The sequence below is a fragment of the Drosophila tropicalis genome, unplaced genomic scaffold, assembly GCF_018151085.1.
Source record: "Drosophila tropicalis isolate 14030-0801.00 unplaced genomic scaffold, ASM1815108v1 contig_845, whole genome shotgun sequence".
In the NCBI taxonomy this organism is placed as follows: Eukaryota; Metazoa; Arthropoda; class Insecta; order Diptera; family Drosophilidae; genus Drosophila; species Drosophila tropicalis.
The window spans coordinates 5,120,031-5,141,760 of record NW_027173338.1 but is presented as its reverse complement, the minus strand read 5'-3'; the positions used below and the strand labels follow the sequence as shown (position 1 = coordinate 5,141,760).

The 21,730-nt window shown below is 36.3% G+C and overlaps 1 protein-coding gene and 7 long non-coding RNA genes across 8 annotated transcripts in view; 4 read left to right on the top strand and 4 right to left on the bottom strand.

Moving 5' to 3' along the window:
• Nucleotides 1-21,730, bottom strand: part of Drgx (Dorsal root ganglia homeobox) — a 45,440-nt gene that overhangs the window by 5,913 nt on the left and 17,797 nt on the right. Inside the window, exons 3-6 of the mRNA XM_068294820.1 lie at nt 19,265-19,356; nt 19,101-19,202; nt 12,116-12,217; nt 9,921-10,498 (exon numbers count right to left, since the gene is read on the bottom strand). Of these exons, the coding sequence (XP_068150921.1) occupies nt 9,921-10,498; nt 12,116-12,217; nt 19,101-19,202; nt 19,265-19,356 (874 nt within the window). The remainder of the gene's footprint in view (nt 1-9,920; nt 10,499-12,115; nt 12,218-19,100; nt 19,203-19,264; nt 19,357-21,730) is intronic.
• Nucleotides 2,944-3,515, top strand: LOC137581550 (uncharacterized). The gene is made up of 3 exons (XR_011033180.1): nt 2,944-3,042; nt 3,100-3,297; nt 3,355-3,515. It is a non-coding gene; the product is annotated as an uncharacterized lncRNA (long non-coding RNA).
• LOC137580454 (uncharacterized) lies at nt 3,594-4,074 on the top strand. Its single transcript, XR_011033011.1, has 3 exons — nt 3,594-3,682; nt 3,809-3,917; nt 3,974-4,074. It is a non-coding gene; the product is annotated as an uncharacterized lncRNA (long non-coding RNA).
• Nucleotides 4,533-4,962, top strand: LOC137581460 (uncharacterized). Its single transcript, XR_011033162.1, has 2 exons — nt 4,533-4,624; nt 4,681-4,962. It is a non-coding gene; the product is annotated as an uncharacterized lncRNA (long non-coding RNA).
• Nucleotides 5,481-6,523, bottom strand: LOC137581426 (uncharacterized). Its single transcript, XR_011033146.1, has 4 exons — nt 6,448-6,523; nt 5,880-6,391; nt 5,622-5,819; nt 5,481-5,561 (listed from the first exon to the last, which is right to left on the bottom strand). It is a non-coding gene; the product is annotated as an uncharacterized lncRNA (long non-coding RNA).
• On the bottom strand, nt 6,809-7,219 carry LOC137581506 (uncharacterized). The gene is made up of 2 exons (XR_011033176.1): nt 7,128-7,219; nt 6,809-7,067 (listed from the first exon to the last, which is right to left on the bottom strand). It is a non-coding gene; the product is annotated as an uncharacterized lncRNA (long non-coding RNA).
• LOC137581464 (uncharacterized) lies at nt 9,191-9,612 on the bottom strand. The gene is made up of 2 exons (XR_011033165.1): nt 9,521-9,612; nt 9,191-9,462 (listed from the first exon to the last, which is right to left on the bottom strand). It is a non-coding gene; the product is annotated as an uncharacterized lncRNA (long non-coding RNA).
• Nucleotides 10,767-11,876, top strand: LOC137581139 (uncharacterized). The gene is made up of 2 exons (XR_011033083.1): nt 10,767-10,920; nt 10,975-11,876. It is a non-coding gene; the product is annotated as an uncharacterized lncRNA (long non-coding RNA).

Below are 21,730 nucleotides of genomic sequence, written 5' to 3'. Positions count from 1 at the left end.
GCTTGGTTGGGAAAAATGGTGCAACTTTTTGCTTTTTCACTTTACCAAACCAAACTTAATTTCCGCAGAATTTTCATTTTTTGTGTGTGTGTGTTTTCTTATTTTTGGGAAGCCAGCTTATTATATTAGGAGGAAAAGTTTGTGGACTCTAGTGGGTGGGGATGGGGACTGGCTGGGTCTGGTTCGAGTTAGCGAGTCAGCTTATTTTAATTGCATGATGAATATTAAAATATTTGCTTAATTTATTATTCAAGGCATTCGCATTTGTGCCTGACGGTAGGTACACCTTTCTGTATACCTATCTCTTTCTATCTGTCTCTCACTCTTCACTCTTCCTCTCCACCCTTTCGCTGTGAATTTGACGCCCTTAATACACATAGCGAAAATTTAACAAATCTTTAGAACTTATAGACTGAAAACTTGAACATTTAACCTTCCTATGCTTCAGTAGTTATATTATATAGTAAAATTCCTCAAGAAACCAAGAAAAGTAATCTTTATACTGTAATTTCATTATTATTGCTATTCTTTAACTTCTATAACTACTTTTAATTAGCATTAGATTTGAACTACCTGTACCTGTACCTATAATGATAATGATTTTCTGAATATAATGTTCTAAATACTTATTTTGATTCCAACTTAGCATTAATAAAAGTAATTTTAATTAAAGACTTGAGTTATATCAAACATAACGCATAAATAATGCTTTCTTTGTGTACTTACTTTTTAAGTATTTGAAGTTAATGCATTTATAGAAATTGAATATACATATACTTGGTTTGATATAAAGTAGTAAAAACATTAAAAAGAAGGTTTTAGAATACATTTACCTTTCTTTTTTTGCCTTAAATTTGTTGTATTTTCAATTTGTCATCTCATAATTTTCTAATAAATTCTTGTCTGTTTAAGTAATACTTGAATTTTTTGAAATTATTGCAAAGACTTGAAATTTATTGTCTCGAATTATAAAAAAGATTTTTCGTTAAGTGTGTATACCTCGTTTTGATTTTGAGGGACATACATACATACCAACATATGTATATAGAAACTTGTTTAAGTAGCTCGAGGTTTATGTTTAGTGCATCTCCTCACCTGGCCCCCCCCTCACCACACCTATCCTTTTTCGCGGGCATTTGTAATACATATTTAGTTTATTTGTGCATAAAATATGATCATGTGAATTTCGGCAAGTTTTGGTTAGTTGATGATAATGCTCAACTGATTTCGGCAGTTGCTGCCGGTCTCTAATTAGCCTCTCATTTCCGGTCATCATAGTTAGTTAATGAGTTCGATGGGAAGAGATGAAAATGTATTACATACATACATAGTCTGATGTCATAGGTAACAATTTCATTTTGAATATATTATATATTCGATTTATACATTTTTGTGTGTGTTCTTCTGTGTCGAAGAATGAAAGAGAGACAGAGAGAGAGTGGGAGAAAGCTTGACTAATGCTTTGACAAATGTTTTGCTATGAAACGCTTCACAGGACATGCTCTCCTTATTTAAATAATAATAAAAAAAAACTATCACAAGGATAGACACACACACACACACACACATATATATATTTTTATGTTGAGTGCAAATCGAGAAATTATTCGCAATCGATATGAATTCGGTCAACCGTTACAACAACAAACAGCAGGAATCCACAAACAGAAGTCGTGACATGACGCGTGCTTCTCTGCCCAGTGGGCTATCGGTCCTCTATGAGCATCCTGTGCGCTATTATATCCCAAGTTCAATTCCTGTTCTCCCCCACTCTGTCCCACCTCTCTCTCACTCTCTCTCTCTCTCTTTCTTCTTCCTTTTTTGATTGTGGTGTAATGCTTTTGTTGTTTGGGCGCGTTGACATGTGAGCAAAACAAGAAAAAGTCTCGATTCCACCGCCCACCCGCTGCTGATGAGACCGCCCAAAGTGAGGTCTAGAAAAACCAGTAGCATCCACCGCCTTTTGTGTCTGCGTTATGGCATATGGTTACTTTGGTTTGTCATAGGGGTTTGTTTTTCCTTTTCTCCTCCTGGTACTCGAGCTATTATATTTATCACAAATAAAACACCCTCATTTACGCCCAATTACATTTTCAAGTAGCAACTTTGTTAGCCCTCCAATTTGAAAAGTGAGCAAAATATGTTTCAGAAATTGTAGTTAGTTGATATCATTGTTGTTTAAGTCTATACTAAAACATCGTATATTAAAAATGTAGTTTATGAATTCTGAGAAGCAAGAAATTTAGAAATTTAGACAGTAGATTTGCAATATATAGACGAACTAGATATCTAAATGCTTTATTTTATAGTTGACTGGATTCATAATACTATATCCATTCAAAGGGGGATCTAGGGCTGTAAAATGAGGGAAATGTACCCCAAAAAGTATGCAATTAAGACTCTAACGTTAATATTAAAGCAAAGATAATAATTTGTGGTCCTTTTGGGGGCATGATAATATCTATCCACTTAAAAATGAAGTAAGTAATTGACTTTGGTATACCATGCACTCAATAGAATACAAAAGGACAGGAGGACTTGGCCATATCAAATTGGCTGTTGATGCTGATCTAGAGTAAAAGAAGTGCCTGGAAAATGGCAAAACTAATCACATTAAATTGTGTGTTGGTCACACTTTATTTTCTAATTACATATATTTTTAGAAATTACTTTGAAAGAACGTATTTAAACTATTTAAAATTGTCCTCATTTAACGAAAGATTGGTTGGAAATTGAAAGCTAAGCCATTCGAATTACGATTAAGATCATACCTTAAAAGAAACTCAACTTGAAATATAAAACGAAAGAGATTCACATTTCATTATTTCCCTCAAAACGAATCTCGTTAAATTTTTTTTCATTTCATACTTGATTTTAAAATTTTACGCTTTGAATGTAAAAGCTCCGAGGTGTAAAAGCCGATAATGTTAGAAAAAAGAGCTCAGTCTTTAATAATCTCTTGATTAAAATTCAATATGAAAATCTTTTCGATGCTATTTATCATAATCTCAACGATTTTGACTCTTACTATAGCATTGGATCGTAAGTGGCACTGAATTTACAATCTAGCTTCAAAATGTTCACATTTGGCGATTTAAGCGATCTGCGATGAGACACCTATTACACTTCCACGCAAATGTTTCGATCAAATTCAAGTATGGAGTTACAATCCTTTGGACAGAAAATGCACATCTTGGTTAACGTGTCCAATCCCTTTCTTCGGTGACAATATGTTTTTTACGAAAGCAGAATGTTCACTAATTTGCAAAGATACCGAACTTAGAGTTAGAAGAAAGTGTAAGTGGCAATTGTTCTACAAGTGAACTTTGAAATGTTCGGATTCTTATTTTCTAGCCGCCTGCGGTTCATGTGTTCCAAAGTATGCTGTATGGAGCTACAGTACGCTGGAGGAAAGATGCATTTCTTGGCATTCCTGCAAAGAACCTCTGTATAAACGAAACAACTTCCGCTCTAAGGATGATTGCGATGAAAAATGCAAAAAAAACCTAAATTAAAAAAAATTAAAAAAAAATTAGGTTGATTCCGCATTTTGTGTGTTATTTTTTTTATTTTTCTACCTTAAAAAGTTTTCACTCGTTGGAAATATTGGTCTTATGATTGATTGGTTAATGTCCAATTTTTTCCATGACGAAACGTTGAGGGTTTGCTACCTCTAAATCATGTATGTTCCATTACTCTTTGAGAAATCCATCTAAAACTAATCTCAGCTAAATCAATTTTCCACACACTTTGCTTACTAATTTTACACTTTCATTTGTCGGAATGGTTATATACCGATCATGGCCAGTAACTGACAACAGTCTCCAAAAATATTCCCTTGACAATCAACATGAAGGTTATCTGGTTAATATTTACAATATCCCTCGCCATTTTCACATTTGCTGCGGCAAAGGATCGTAAGTAGCATTGAGTTTACCATTTATTTTCCGAACTTTCACATTTTATATCTCAGCGCGCTGTGGTCGTAGTATTGTCGTCCCTTTAATTGGATGCAATCAGCAACTTAAGTTATGGAATTTGAAAGGAGGCAAATGTGCACCTATGTATCGATGCAGAAACTTCTTTGATAATTATTTCTACACAGAAGAGGATTGTAAACGCGAATGCGAATGAGACCTTTTGTGTGAAATTGAACTAATATTAAGTTCATACAGCTTTCCTTTTATTTATCTTTGTAATCTGGTCCTTGCAATGTAAATAGAAACTTTGTTTTTATATAATCTATATATTTTACAAGCCTTGTTATTCTTGCGTGGAATACAATATCTACATCATAACATCAGCCTAAACTAGAAATTAGGTTAGGTATAGTTAGGATATATAGCTTTCCAGATAAACATTCTTGTGATTTTAGACCAAAGAAGAACAATATGCAATATCCGATACTAATAGATTCTTACTGTTGATTCACCATGCTTAAATATTTCGACACACCAAATTTACTAATTTTGCACATTGATTTGTCGGAATGTTTAAATACCGATCTTGACCAATAACCGACATCAGTATCAAAAAAATATTTCCTTGACAATCAACATGAAGGTTATCTGGATAATATGCATAATATCCCTCACCGTTTTCACATTTGCTGCGGCAAAGGATCGTAAGTAGCATTAAGTTTACAATTTATTTTCACAATTTTTACATTTTTTATTTCAGCGCGCTGTGGTCGTATCCTTCCCAAGCCTTTAATTGGATGTGATAAGTTCCAAAAGCTATGGAATTGGAGAGGAGGCCAATGTGTGCCTGTATATCTATGCACAAACTTCTTTGATAATGAGTTCTACACAGAAGAGGATTGTAAACGCGAATGTGATTAAGACCAAAGGTCACACAAACGTTTGAAATGAAACTGATATTAAATTGACACAGTTTTTCTTTCATTTTTGTTTTACTAAATAAACTTGAAAGAGCAAAATATAAAAAGCATCACTAAAGTAAGACGCAGATTTCTCTATTATATTTCTCTAATATATACTTTAAATGGGTTTCGTTTTCAAGATAAGATTGATACGGATATTCTTGCTTTACAAACAGAAAACTTAATCATTCCCATGCTATACTTAATTGTACTTAATTTCCAATTTCATTTCATTTTTAATGCCTGATGTTAGTTACTTAATAAGGCTGACCTTTAAATATATCTACCAATTAAAGTGTAATAATCTAGTGTGTCTAAGATCCATTTAATTAAGATTAGTTTTGCTTTATGCTTTTCCATCTTGTAGTTTTTACTTTTTTTCTTTACGAATTATTTTTGTAATTAACTCTTTAAATGTAACTCAGCAATTTGTATTTCAACTGAGAATAAGACTAAGACACAAATGTTTTAAATTTAATGTCAAAGACCTTTTTATACCTTAAAATAAGTAAAAGATTTTAGTTTATGTTCTAATCGCATTTATATCTGCACTCCCCGTAAGAACGAAACATATTTCCCACATAGAGAGGAAGCGAGCAGCTAAGCCAAGAAATGCATTTACCTTCCATCATACTGTAACTCCATACTCCAAACTTTATAGCACAATTCCCGCAGGCGGCTAAAATACAAAGCTTGAAATTTTCAAACTCAACTTCTACAATAAATCACCATCACTTACCATTCTCTTTAGTTTTGAGTTCATCCTTTTTGCATGCTTCTGAACAAGCTGCTTTCGAAAAAAACATATTCTCACCGTAACGCGGAATTGGGCAGGTTAACCAAGATGTGCATTTACCCCACAGCGGACTGTAACTCCATATCTGCATCTGACGATTACATTTATGGGGAAGTGTGTTGGGGGTCATTTCGCAGATTGCTAAAATGCAAAATGTGAGAATATCGAAGCCGAATCGAAATCGAAATCAATGCCACTTACGATGCCATGCTGCGGCAAAATCGAAAACGGTTAGGAATAAGGTAAATATTATCCAAATGCACTTCATGTTCGGTTCAAAATCAGAGGTTTAAACAAACTAATATCAGTCTTTGTGCGCATTTACTGTTTATATCCTGCCACCAATTTAGGTGTGAAATTAAAAGTTTAAGTGTAACAAAGATATCATTGAGATTTGCTATGGAAATAGGGAAATATGGCTCCCATCATTTGGGTAATTTAAATGTTTCCAATGCAGTGAATATGATCCCCTTGGAGTCAACTTAATAACACAAAAAAAAGGAAGCTCTATAAACATAATTTTAGTATCATTTCACACAAAAGGACTTATACGCATTCTCGTATACACTGCTCTTTTGTCTTGAAATACAGAAAGAAGAATTGTCTGCACGTATAGGTAAGAATACAATCACTTTCCTTTGGATTGTAAATCCATTGCTTTATTTCATCTCCGAAGCAACCCACATTCGTCTCAAATTGACTGTCGCAGATCGCTAAAATACAAAATGTGATAATTCTGAAACTTAATTCTAAACTCAATGCCACTTACGATTCCTCCTATTTGCATCAGAAGTGTTCAAGATTACGGATATTGTGAATACTATCCATAAAAACTTCATCATGATTTCTAATAGAAAATTTTTAAAGACTGAAGTCATCTATTGGACACGATCGATATTTAAACTTTCCAGCAAATCGAAGTGTAAAATTACACAATTAAGTGTGTCCAAAATTACTTCCTTGAGATTAGATTTGCTTGGATTTTTTAAGCAGTATATGTAAATATATGGAACAAATGTATGTAGGTCATGAGGTAGAGGTGATGCAAATACTCTCAAAAAAGCTATGGCCATTCTCCTTGCTATTCTATTTAAAGCTTACGATTTGTTATCCAAGTAAAGAAATGACAATTTTAAGTCTTGAGAAGATGATACAAAATTCACCTCTTTGGGTTTATTCAATGAAAACTGCATCAACTTAATTTTACTAACATTTCACACAACTGGTATTAATCGCATTTGCGTTTACATTCCTCTTCTGTTTCGAACATATTGCCATTGAATAGACGGCATATATAGATTGGCACACATTTACCTGACTGGTAACTCCAATACTGTTCTTTCTTAGCGCATTCGATGTATGGGATGACAAGATGCTGGCCGCAGGACGCTTAAATGTGACAAAATTGTGAAAATTCTGAAACTAAATTCTAAACTTAATGCCACTTACGATTCCTTCTTTTTGCATCAGAAGGGTTGAAGATTAGGGATAATGCGAATATTAACCAAATAAATTTCATGTTGAATAATGGGAAATTTTCTTTCAACTGATGCCAGTTGATGAACTTCATCGATATTTAAACTTTTCGACAAATCAAAGTGTAAAATTACATAATAATGTGTGTCGAATTAGTTTTGCTTGCTTACTTTTTATGCTCAGTTTCATGAATGATCTCATAATATATATTGATTTTTTGATTTCTGAAATCCAGAGAAAAACGACATCGTGATGAAGCTCGTGATCAATCTTCAGTATCCTATAAAATCCTATCTAGAATCCATTCTTTATAGAACGATAGGATGTTTTTGAGATTACTGTGCAAAGTCATTGATTAATCATTAATCATTTCAGCCCACTACTATCTGGTAGCTCTTCCTTGGCATATGCTAAAAACAATGACTGCATCATTCGGGCGTTGTTCCGTTTGATGATTAGACATTGGATTTGCACGTGCCGATGATATCAATGCAGTTGAATCATCATTAAGTTAGGGGGAAGGGAGAGACATGAAGTGATTTCTTTTAGATGTACAAATATAAGTTTTATTCTAACTCTAGAGTCTCTCCTCTCTCTCAATTCACTCTTTCTCTTTCGCTTAATGTTTCCGCTGGCGCACACGACATCCGGTTGACCGGAAGTGCGCCAATGGAATTTAAACGTTTTCCATCCAAGACATTAAGTAGAAACGCCTTCCGTTAGGGCACGCCTGTTCAATAGTCCGTGCAGCCGAGAAGCAAAAAGTTCATGGGGGCACCACAGGAGTTCTCAAGGAATCGCAGGAATCCTAAGCATCTTCCCAACCAACCATCTAATGTCATTACTGCTCTCATTGCGGTCGTTTGTCTGATTCTCTCGTTTTCTCTCTCTCTCTCTCTCTCTCTTTGTGCAATCAATTGCTAATTTAGTTTAGTTTTAGGGGTGAAATCTTTTTTTGGTTTTTCACATTTACTTTGTATTTTTTGTCAAGGGGGGTTGCAAATATTCGAAATACTCTTCACTTCTCTCCGTTCTTCTCGCTCACCATTCATGTTGTAGTTGCTTTTGTCAAATTGTTGACAAAATGCGACACTTGCCATAAATTTATTGTTTGTTTGTCTAATTCTTTTTGTAAGTGGAAGAGCTTAATGACACGCAAGCAATTAGCTGAATACTTAACAAAAGGCAAAGAGGGTGGGCAACCTTGAGGGGTGAGTTAGTTATACATTGGAACAGAGGGTGACATAATGTCCTGGGAGGTGAAGCAATTGCAATTGCAATTGAGATGTCAAGTATACAACGGGGAGAAATCTCATTTAATGGAGTTACATGTGTGACATTAAAACTTCGTCTAAACTTTATAATGAGGTGAGAAAATCTATTTAAATTTTTCAATATTCCAAAACCAATTATAATTGTATTGGGATAATCGATTGCTAAACAAAGACAATCAATAATAAATCAAGAAAAATAATAACAGATTCAAGGTAAACTTTAACTAACTGAATTTCATGGTTTGTAATCAGAAATAATAGAAAATAATTAAATCTTTCCACCAATTCAAGTGTAAAATTGAAGGTTTAAGTGAAACAAAGAAATCATTTAATATATTCAGATTTTCTAAGCACAAAGGGAAATATAGCTCCCATATTACTGAAAATTTCAAAACTTGTCAAGACCCTTCATGAAAATTCGCATTCAAGTGAACACTGAATTTCTGTGTCGAGTATATATTGCCACCGAAGTTGTCCAAAACTTTATTTCACGCCCATTGCATTCAATAAATGGGACGGTAAGTGGACTGCCTCAGACCGCTAAAATACAAAATTTGAAGACTCTGGAACTACATACAAAACTCAATGCCACTTACAATTCTTTGCTGCATCAGAAACGTTCAGAATTTGGGATATTGTAAATACTACTCTTCTTTTGTCTAAAATCACAAGAATCTTTTCAAGACTTGTGTCGGGACTATCAGGAAAGCTATATATCCTAACTATACCTAACCAAATTTCTAGTTTAGGTTGATGTATATATAGATTATATAAAAACAAAGTTTCTATTTATATTGCAAAGACCAGATTACAAAGAAAAATAAAAGGAAAGCTGTATGAACTTAATATTAGTTCAATTTCACACAAATGGTCTCATTCGCATTCGCGTTTACAATCCTCTTCTGTGTAGAAAAAATTATCAAAGAAATTTCTGCATAAATAAAAAGGCGCACATTTGCCTCCTTTCAAACTCCATAACTCCAGATCCCTACTGCATCCAATAAGTGGAATGGTAACACGACGGTCGCAGCGTTCTGGTAAAAAAAAAACTTAAAAATGTTAAAGTTGCCTTGGAAACTTAATGCCACTTACGATCCTTTGCTGCAGCAAAAGTGAAAACAGTGAAGGATATTGTGAATATTACCCAGATAACCTTCATGTTGACTGTCAAGGGAATATTTTTTTAAGACTGATGTCGGTTATTGGTCAAGATCGGTATTTAAACATTCCGACAAATCAATGTGCAAAATTAGTAAATTTGGTGTGTCGAAATATTTAAGCATGGTGAATCAACAGTAAGAATCTACATATTAGCATCGGATATTGCATATTATTCTCCTTTTGTCTAAAATCACATAAATAACTAACTAACCCTACCTTAGCTTGTTACAAGTTTTGTTGCAAGAAATGATTAAACTTTGCGTAAATGTTTATCTTTTGGGATCATAAAACTAGATTCTATATAGTTTGATAATTTTTAAATAAAACTTACCTATCGCTGACGCTGGTGCCGGCACCAAAGCTACCAAAAATATGGCTTCCAAATGCTGCCGCCGCTGCGGCTGTATGTGATGGCAATTGTCCGGCTCCTGATCCTGCAACGCCCAGTGGCGTGGTTGGTGTTGGCGTCGATGAGGCCGAATTATTCGATGACGGTGCCATGCGAGAGCCCGTTGTCAAAGACATTGGCCCACCCACTTCGATGGGTGAATCGGTGTTGCGTGAATTCGATGGACTACTCGGTGGCCCTTGACCACTGGCCAAGGGTGTGTGCTCGCGCATGCCCGGCGATGGGGAACCAGCGCTGATGGAGCCCAACGATTGGGAGGCAGAATGTGGAGTGGCGGTCAATTGATTCGAGGATAAAGGACGCTCATTGTCACTGGAATCGTGAAGATGATGTAGTCCTAAACCGACGCTGGGTGGACTACGGGAATGGGAATGCGAATGCTGTTGCTCTATGGGTCCATTAGCCATGGGGCTATGAGAGCGCTGACGTGGTGGTAAATCATCCATATCGTCATCAATTTCGCCAGTGATGTCCGGTGAGGATTCTCGTGAGTCATGAAGCTGTAGAAAAATCAACAAATTATTCATATATCTATATAAATCATATGAAATTGTTGTCCTTTAATCCCTAATAAACTTGAAGTAGTTTTCGACATGTTTTGAAGGGCTAACTTTTCCAAAATGTCTCATCATAAAGGTCTCGATAAATGAATTCGATATCTGTGATATTTAAGTCAAAATTTTCGCTGCGAGTATATTATTTAAAAATGAATTTTAATCCCTCATCTAGTTAGCCTGGCGACATTTTAAGTTGATATACCAAATGTTTCTCTAGGAACTGCTCATAACATTCTTAGACTTTCTATAGACAAGTTCGTGAGAATTTGAATAAAATTTATTTAGCATTTTCTAAAATATCTATATAATTTTTTAAAATGCCGAATAAAAAGCCCCTAAGTTTGCTTAACACAGAAGTGAACAAGGTAAGTGCTTCCAAGAGTCTAGAAATTCAGGTAAATAATTAAGCTTTTTACTAGATGTGCATGGCCTCATTGAATTCTGTGGAGACCAAGCCAAAAAACGGAGCTGGGGATGGCTCGGCCAAGTTCAACATTCAAGATAGTCTCTCGGAATTGCCGTCTACCTCAAAGAACTGTCCTAGAATGACCAAATCACCATGGACCATTGGTGACAACAAGGAAGTCGAGCAGAAGACCTCTAGTCAGAGTTCCTTTGAATCGGACGGCTCATCGTGTATGCTGGTTCCCAGTTCGCACAAAACAGTGCCCAGCGATGCTTATGTACCATGGCGGAGCACAAGTCAGTGGCGTAATTGTACGCGCCGGGATAATTCGATACCCGATTCTTTACTCAGATCGGTTTGCTCTGCTAGCAAAGGAACGAAGTCAACTAGGGCCAGGGTCGTGTATCGTAATCGCAACTTTGGTTTACGTCCCAGACCCCCGTGTTCTGTCGAAGCGAGATGTGATAGTTGCCGTATAGGGCGAACCCGAACTCTTGCCTTAAAATTTGACATCAGACGCCAACGCAAGCGCAAACAGATACTCCGGCTTAGAAAAGCTAGGGAGGCCCAAAGGAGGCTCGCTCTGAGGAGAACTCAACAGGCACGGAACACCCGTAGATGTGCGAGGCGGCCACGCTAAGCTACATGTATTATGTACTAAGTTCGTTTGTTGGTGGTGGTGGTGGTGTTGGTGTTGGTGTTGGTGTTGGTGTTGGTGTTTGTGTGTGTTGTGTGTGCGGCGATGGCGATAACGATAACTGATTCCGAGTTCCGAGGCTTATTCAAATTCATGTCTTTTTTTTTTGGAAATTTTTTACAAATTTCAGTGATTTCCGTTGGAAAAAGCAACCCGATTCGATTCGACTTGAGGAAAAAAAAAACAGATCTTAATAAATTACTAACAGAGTGGAATAATCATTTTTGATAAGACGTAAAGGTCCTTTGGGGTGCGGAAAATCCTTTCTTTGCGTTTCTCTTAGTAATTTAATGCCCTTTTGTTTCGGGGTAGCTGATGTTCTGGTTTTTCTAGATCAAGACTTATACAGACAATCTTAGGACCGTAAACTTAGTGGCTTGTACTTGACAACACCCAAGACCTTTATCTAAAATCGTGATTTCTTGACGTGGTTTCACCTCTTCAGAAGTTTTCTTACCTTATCCAAGGAGCTGCTACTTTCGCCATTTTCTCGCTTGCGTTGCTCGTCCTTAAGTCGTTCTGCCTTACGCCATTTGGCACGACGATTTTGAAACCAAACCTGCAAAAATTGAGATAGAAAGTTTTGAGAAAATGTTTTTTGCTGCCACACACTCCATATCTATTATGTTTATGCCAGAAGCCAAAAGTTTATCCTAAACATTTTTTGTTATTTTGCTTCCAAAATAGAATAGAAAATTGAAAAACTTTCTTTACACACACACACACACGCACACACATACAATGAAGAGCAAGCAAATTTTCCACCTCAAAAACTTTAACAATTTTCCACTTGTAGACCTCCCCTTTTGTTTTCTCTTGGATGGCAAGTCAATCTAAGACACATAAACAAACAAAATCAGATTTTCTGAAATTTTTGCCAGGCAAAACAAATTTGGCCTGTAATCAGCGCCTAAATTGAGACACACACACACACACACACACACATGGGTCTAATGAGCTTCGCTTTTCCTACTTTCTACCAATCAAGACAATGCCAAGTAGAATGGGTAGTGGGTAGATTCTTGTCCTGGGTCTGTTATATCCTTTGCTGCTGCTTGCTTATGCGCGCGTGTTTCCTTTTGTTTTTAGTTCCGGTTGTAGCTGATTCGCCCTAATGGGATTTTGTTAGAGGCGCCATCTTGCCTCCTTACCCTCTTACCCCTACTTACCCTCACACTTTTGTCTGTCTGTCTGTCGGTGTGTGTGTGTGTAAGTAAATTTCCTAATCAAAATTCAAATTAGACATTGTGCAAAAGTTCGCATTGTAATCACAAGGAGGCGGCACAGGAATAAAACAATTTCCACATATTTTGCCTCGAGTCATGGTGGCCATGTTGAGCGAGAGACGAGACACACAGCGAATGGAAGAAAGGGGCCGAGTGGGGCGACTATGAAGACTCCTGCTCCCCTCTCAAACAATAAATTGCGCACAATCCAACCCCAAAAGGCAAAAGCTAACACCCCCCACATGCCACACACACACACATATATATATATCCTACAGTCTCGTCTGAACTTCCCCAGAGAACTTCCTCTACTCGTTCTCACTCACTCTCTCGTTATTTTTCTGTTTTTTTTTTTCATTCCTCCTCTCTTTGTTGGTTGGTGGTGACGCCCACCAGTTACTTAATACAATATTTATGCCATAAGCACATTACCAATAAAATATGGCTGGGCAAAAGTTTCGGTTATGTTTTCCTTCTTTTTTTTTTTTTTACCTACCCCTAGGGCAGAACGAGAGCTAGAGCGAGACAACTGTTTATGGCAGTCAGCGAGTAAGGGAACTTTTCGTTATTATGACAAAAATTGAATAATGAAAAACAATTGTGTGTGTGTGTCTGCCTCCATCAGGACTTTTCTATTCCTTCGCATTTCCCACTCTCCATCATTCGTCGCTCTTCCAATCATAATTTCATGCACAATTTTGCTTTGTTTTATTACCACAAGTAACGTGTTTCTTATTTATTCAATTCGCTTGGTTTAGTTTCTTGATTGCTTCCCGAAGGCTTATAGAAAATTGCAAAAAAAAAAGGGGGAATATTCACAATTGCGTTAAAGAAGGAGCATAGACAGAAGGGAGCTTTGCTTTGCATTTAATTATGTTGCTTTTTCACTTTAAATTGATTCCAATATATAAAGAAAAATCTAAAAACAAGTTAAGGAAGAGAGCAACCAACCTTTTAAATATTTCATTTTTTCGAGGTGCATACTTTTAGGAGGCGCATGCAAATGCACAGAGGTTCTGTAGAGGCTAAGTAGAACAAAATATGAGACCTTAAGTTGTTCAGTTTTAACCGATTTACCAAGTTCAATTTCTCTGCCTTTAAGGGATTGTTTGATGCTTTAAAAGTTTACTTTGCTAACCCATTGGAACTCAAAAGTAATGAATTTTGGGTTTTGGAATACAAAAAGGTACCTAGATAGGTAAGTTTTTGAAGTTCCAAAGGGAACATATTTCAAATTAGATAATGATAAAAATATTTTAAAATTTTGTTATCCATTTTTAACTCATTCTAAAATTAATTAAAACTATTTATTGTTTCTTATTTAAGAACATCTTATAAATTACCCTGTCACCTCTTTCATCTCATCTCATGGTAGAGTAAATACTTCATTTATAATTTATTTACCCAATGACACAAAAAAAATAACAACAATAAGAAATCCGCCCAAAGGCGTCATACTTGAATAAAAATTCTCATAATTTTACTAACAATGGGATATGGAAACCGAAAACATACTTGGCAAAGTAAACAGAAACAGAGTTTTTCAGAAATTTATGTGTGTGTGTGTGTGTGTGTGTGTGTGTGTGTGTGGTTACAAGTTATCAAAACCGATTTACCATGAAAATGAAAGCAAACAGAAAAAAAAGGAAACAATGTCAGGGAACAAAAGGTAAATACCAGGCATAAAAAAACAACAACATAAAGTGAAAGGGCGAATAAGGCAAAGGCTCAGCAGGAGGCGAACAAGGACGGATCTCGGGTAATTATGGACAAGTGCGCACCATTAGCTTCCGCAAACAAGGCTCACAGTTTGCCGGGAAACACTCAATGCAAACACCCGACTCGACAATGATGATGATGATGTGAATGGAGATGATGATGATGATGATGAGGACGAGGATGAGGTAGCAGCTCAAGTGGAATGAATGAACAGATGTGTTAATATCAAACGCATTTTGGCCTACGAATCGAACTCGGAACGGCGAACCCTTTGCACACTACACGGAAAAGGAAACAGCAGCAGCCGCAGCAAACAATAATTGGGCTACCGCAACAGCACCACCCTTCAGCCCACACTCCCCTCACACTCATCTCAACGCCTTGAGGCAAAAGAGCTATCGAGCTGTTCGCCCTGTGAGTTTCTCCAAGCAGCCATCAACTTGGATCAGCATTAAAGGATTATTCAAGCAAATGCAATTATTTGACAGGCCACTACCCCCGGAATCCCCTCCTCCTACCAGCCAGCCAGCCAGCAAGCAGTTACCACTAACACCACCCCTTTGTCGCCCGAGGCTCTGACCTCCACGCCACCACCACCGTCCAGGCGCTCGGGTAAAGTCTTACGATGGAGGCAAGTTTCAGTCTCTACCTTCTCTGTCTCTTGGCTTTTGGTCTTTGTGATTATAATAAATTATCAATTATTGGCATTATATGTGCGGGTATGCTACCTCCCACTCTCCTCCCTTCCCCCATCCGCCCACAATTCCCCTTAGTTTTCTTTTTTTTCATAGTAAGTATTCCATGCAGTTGTGGGTGTGGCTGTTGTGGAATTATATTGGTTTGCGCCCATGAACATTAATCCTAATCGAATTAGTTGTATGTGTATGAGAAAATCTATTGAAATATGAGTAGGCTAGTAAAAGGGATCAGAATTTTCCGATTTGTGCAAACGACAAATTCAATGAGAAGTTATTTTCATATTCTTCAACATGTTATATTCATTAGGGGATACAAAATAAATTCATAAAATTGAAATTTTATTCAAGGTAAATTTGAAACAAAGATTTTGTTTCCGCAGAACATTCTATACCTTGGATTTATGTTTCAAAAAGCAAGTTTTTGGACTTTAGAGAGTGAATTTACCTCAATGCAATAAGTTAAAATTAAGATTTCATAAGTCATTCCATTTACTGTTGAAATGTAGAAGTTCATTCAAAAGTTATTAGTTTTAGAAAGTTCTTTTGGATAAACTAATAAGTAGTAGTGACTCAAAATCGATACCTTTTCTAACTGCTAACTCTAATTAAAGCGCACTTTCAATATAAACTTTCGATAGAGTATATCCTGTCGATGGCGAATCAATTGCTTCCAGTATCTTTTTTTAGGATCTATCAAACTAAATGTAATGACAAAATCGTTGTTAACGACTCTTCATTGCCTTATTCTGAAGTTTCAAGTTCATTTATTCTCTTCAACTATAATTTTTGAAAATCCATCAAGCGAAATTATATATAATTTGTTTATACATAGTAAATGATATTGAATTTTAAAATCACATCCTCTCCCATAGAGTTTTCACTAATTTATCAATCAATATCACTTATTTGAAAGCTCTTTCCTATCGCCTTGGCTCAACTTCAAAGCACTTTGTCTTCGTTTCTCTTGAACAGGTAAGCCCTTGTGCTTCACAGGAAACTCCCCCAAACGATGCAGATTTATCGAAAAACAGAAAAATCCACCATTAAGCTCAGATACAGGTTGAGTTTGAGAGGGGATATATACATTAAGTAAATGATTTTTGCACTGGAAAATGCGTCGTGATGGACGATAGAAAGACAGTCAGACAGACAGACGGACGGGTGGAGGGCAAAAACGCCAAAAGAGAAAGAAAAACAAAATGCCAAACATATCAGGTTACAGATGGAAGGAAAACAGGAGCTGGAGCAGGAGCAATGTGAAACGAAGCGTACGAAATACATAACAAATTTTATTATAAAATTTATTTTCCACCGCTTTTCCGTGTTGTGTCAAAATGTGGTCGCACAATACGCCACCACGGCTTACCCTCATCAAAATCTATATAAAAAATATCCGTCTCCTTTTTTTTGTCTTTTTGGCATTCATTCCATTATCGAAATCCCAGACTAAGTCGATGGCCAGACCATTTTTTGCTTTGCCCGTTGGCCACTTTTTTATATTTTTTTTTTTTTTTTTTTTGACACATTTTTCCGATCGTTTAAAGACTTGTAAACCTCTGTGTGTGTTTTCTAGTCTAAATTTTGCAGACATCTATTTGACAGGCCATGGTCATGACCATGGAATGGGAGGGATGATTTTGTGACTTGTTCTGCTAATTTTGTTAGTTTGACAGGAACACGTGTTTGTTGGCAAGTGCCACAAGTGTCCCATTGTTGGACATTTGACATATAACTTTATTTGATATTCACTTGACTCAAAGATCAAATTACGCCTGGGAACCAAAGCCTTAGACAGTCTTAGAGCCAGAGAAACACCAAGTCAAGTTGGACCATACAAATATAAACTGGTTACTAATTGCGCCGGAAATAGCTAGATGAATGGCATCGAGGTGGAAGAGAACTTACGCCTAACGCCACCAAAGTGTTCTATAATAGCCTCCAAACGTGTCTAGTTAGCGTTGCATCCTCATTACATGCCGTTTCATTCTCATCTCATGTGCTGCGTGCTCGAGTGCCTGGACCACTACCACCTACGAGAGAACATCTTGAAAGTCATTGAAATAGATCCGCTAATTGTCAGGTTTCCGTGCTCTAATCTGACAAATGTAGCTCAACGTTCAGCGTTCAGCATTCAGGTCTAACCACTAATGAATGCAATTTGCATAGAGGCAAAAAGTTAATCTCGAGCCAAGATTATGGCGTAGGTTTTTTCTAATTTTGGATACAATTGACGCAAGCAAAATCTAAAATATGAAATATGACTAACTAAACAGCATAATCATGATGAACAGTGGCAAAATTTGTCATTCTATGAATGAAACATCCTGTGTGTGTGTGTGTGTGCGTAGATTAGGCGAGATTTATGTAATGACAAGGAAAGGCGACACAACCATTTAAACAGCAACTCAAAGCCTTTTTTGAAAGCGCTATTTGTTTACTTATTCTTATTAACCCACTTTTAATATTTCTGGTTAACAGAAATTCTGTTAACATTTGGTTCTCCTGTCAGAAGACTTAACAGGAAAGAAACTTAAACCATTTGGGAATCATAATTGCATTAGAGCTTAGGGAATAAAGTGGAGTTCCAGCTTAAGTCAAAGAAATGAGCTTGTTAGGATGAAAAGATATCTCCCTGTGAAAGCCCTTACTCGAACTGGATAATTCTGATAGCCAAGTATAATAAAAAAGTGTTTATTCAAGAGTTCTTGAAATTTCGTAACTGCTTTTAATATATGATATATGAAAGTCCCCTACTTAGAAGGAAATACGATCGAATTTGATTAATTATTTGCCATTTCGAGTAGTTTTCTTTCTCCGACCATATTTAGTATGCCAATGATAACTTACGAATATATTGAATACAACTAAAGCAAAATCCAAGTAAAATCTAAATGTATGTGAAATTGACTATTCACTTTACACTTTACAGATCGAATGGAGAGCAGTCATTTGGTCATGCAGTTGAACATGACTCAACTGAAAAAATAGGTCACAGACAAAGTTTACAAATTGGTTTATGATAAAACGAAATTATCTCTCCGATTAGCATACTATAAAAGTCTTTTTAGCCAAAAGAAATGATGTATTTCCATTTTATTACAAACCTCTGCCCATGTTCAGTACTTTTTTCTTTTTCCTTCACAAAATGCTTCATCATGAACAATTTTCTTTGGTGGGTCTTTATCTAACTGTACTTATATTGAAAAATAAATTTGATTTATTATGAATAACCAAAAAGAAGAAGACAGAATCATGATGATGATGATGATGATGGAGCTGAAGACGATGAGCAATTTCCTTCTGTTTTTTTTTTTTGCCCTTTAGCCCAACCTTCAAGGCTTTTTGCCTAAAGTTCTCTCTCGTACTTTTTTGCATACTTTGACGTCATTGAAAATGTATATGTATGTAGCATTTTCTTTTACGTTTTCCCAGTTATCCATTTTTATTTTTTGATTCCATTTTGAAGGCAGTTTTTTATTGCATTAGGTTTGAGCCTTAGGTTTTTAGCCATGCATATGCATTATTAATAGAGGGGAAAGTGGTGGTGGTATGGGTTGGATGGGAGGGGGCTGAAGGAGCTTTCTGGCTTTGATCAGACTGCGTGACTGGACTAGGGTAGTCAGTTCTGCCTTTTTGAACTGAAATTTGATACAACTTTTTTTTGAAACTTTAACTTTTGCCCTTTCCTTGCATATTTTTTTTAACCTTTTCATATTTTGCATAATTTTTTTTATATATTTTTTGGAATCACAGAAAAGTTTGTTTTATTTTAATTTTTCTCTCTTTTTTTGTTGCTCACCTGTACACGTGCCTCGGTGAGGTTGATTTTCATGGCCAGATCCTCGCGAGTAAATACATCCGGATAATGGGTTTGGGCAAATGCCGTTTCCAGCTCCTCGAGCTAAAGGAAATTAAAAATTAATTTCGAGTAGAGATTTTTACTCCTAGCTACTATCTTCTTACCTGTTGCAAGGTGAAAGTGGTGCGATTTCGTCGCTGTTTGCGACGGACAAAGGTCTCATCATGTATGGCAGGATGATACGAGTAGCTGGTATCTATGTATGGATAGGAACGAAACGAAAAAGGACGTTAGAAGAAAAGAAGAAGTTGAAAAAAGGAAGGATTTACAGAATTAGAGGCATTAGACCACACAAAAGTGTTGGAATAATTAAAGTTTATGTTTTGTTTATTCATTTTCTTTGTGGTTGGTATTTATTCCAAAGGTGTAGGAGTTGAAGTAAGACTTATTAGATTAAGATTCGTCCGCTGGTTGCTAGATGCAGTTTAAATTTGTATTAAAATTTAGTTTGCCATTTAAGCAAGTCAGACTTTTGACTTCTATGTGAACTGAAATTTAACTAGTTTGCTTTTGAACTTATAACTTGTCGTGGCTAACAATCCCCATCTCATCTTCATTGGCTTAAAAAATAATATGCTTCTTAAACTAGAGATTTCATTTTATTTTTAAACATATCACTACAAAGTAATTTTGGATTTTTTTGCGGAACATTTTGCTTTCAAATCGCTTTTGATTTGATTTATTTAGTCTCGGATTCAAGTATATCATTGAAAAATCAAAAAATGCTTTAAATTTGCATAGGCTAATTGAATTTCGTATACGTGATATCTGAGCTATGACACTTGACAAAACGCCACTTCACCCTCCTCCCCGTCTTTTCCTCTTCTTACCACCCACCCAGTTGCCAACCAAACAACACCCAGTCGAATCGTCTCAATTGCTAAACTAATTTAAAATATAGAAAAAAAGAGCAGAACAAAAAATTTTATTCCACACGCGTGTCGAGAAATTTGAAATTGAAACCCAGAGAAGAAAAGGAGCGAGCCTGGGAAAATAAGAAAACTAGCATGAAAAAGAGAGAGAGAGATAGAGAGAGAGAGAGAGAGAGAGGGAGAGCTTGGATAACTATAGAGTGAAAATTAAATGAAAAATTTGTAACAAAATTGATTTCTTATTGTCAGACACAGACAAGAAACAGACATGACAACAGACTCAGTCTGTCTGCCACAGTCTTCTCTGCAATGTCCTTCAACTGTGTTTCGTTTCGTCTTTGTCCTTGTACTCTTCCTCGTCCACGTCCTTGTGGTTCTGTCTCTGTCTGATTGCCAAGGACTGAAGACCGAAAATCCCTTAATGATGGTTTCGCTTGTTATAGCAAATGTTTAAAAATTGAATTATCTCCCATTACCGGCAACAGCAGCTAACGAGGCAGACTTGCAACGATGAGTGGGAAAGAGAGAGATTTACCCATTCTGCTCTTTCTCTGTCTCTCTCTCTCTATCTGTCAGTCTCTCCTCGTCTCTGGTCGAGCACCCTTGCGTACTTTTTGAATCAATTTGCCAACAAGGATTTGTTAATCCTGTCTTCCTGACAAGTGCGGTTAGTTGAGTTGTTGTTCCATCATCATGACGTTTGATGTTTTTTTCTGTCTCTCTCTCTTCATCTCCCCCCTCTTTGCGTATGGTAAGAGGGCGGAAAGTAGCATCAACAGCAGCTGAAGCTTTCAGCATAAAATTCTTATTGGAACCAGATACAGATACAGTTAGATAGATGTTAGATAGATAGATAGACGGATGGATACAGAGAAGGCAAGTGAAAGGGAGGCCAAATGAGTGAATGGTTGAGTGAATGAGATGGAAAGAGTGCGCTTTGGGATTTGCACTCGAAACCTAATTGTGCTAATTGCCCGCTGCTGACGAACTCTACTCATCTGAACTGCATAGAACAGAGCAAAACAGACCCAACCAGACCAGACCAGGTCAGGCTTAGGACTTGTCCACATTAGCTTGGGAGGGATCGGGGTAGAGGAGATTGCTAACTGAGTAGAGTATTAGGAACATTTTTGGAAACGTTCTTGAGGCCATTTGCCATTTGCATTTTGCAGCAATTATTGGCTAGCAAAAATAGAATTCGATTAGCAAAAGAGACCAGAACATACAAACCGAAATAGAAGAGTTAGGCTCAAAGTGTACACTGAAAGAAATTGCAATATATTGAGAAATTAAAGGATATTTTTTATTTCGACTTGAAAATGGGAATGAATGCATTAAAATTAAGATAGTTTTAGTAGATTTTGATTTCAAAATAAATACTGCGCTTTTGTTTTTTCTCAAGGTGGAAAATTTTATAATTTTAACAATTCAAAAGGAATTGAATCGACTTAGAAATATGTATATAAGTACTTCATTCTAATACTATTTTAGAAAGAATAACTACTAGTAGCCCCTAAATGCATAAGTATTTCTAATTTAGAGTTATTTCTAAGTTATAGAACATCCATATAGAGAGAGAGTCTGACTAAAAGAGTGCAAATCATACTGACTTCCAACCTTTTGAATCGAATATTGAGCTTACAATGTTTTAAGAACTTTAAATATTGTTCCAAAACTTAAGAGAAAGTTGATAACTCT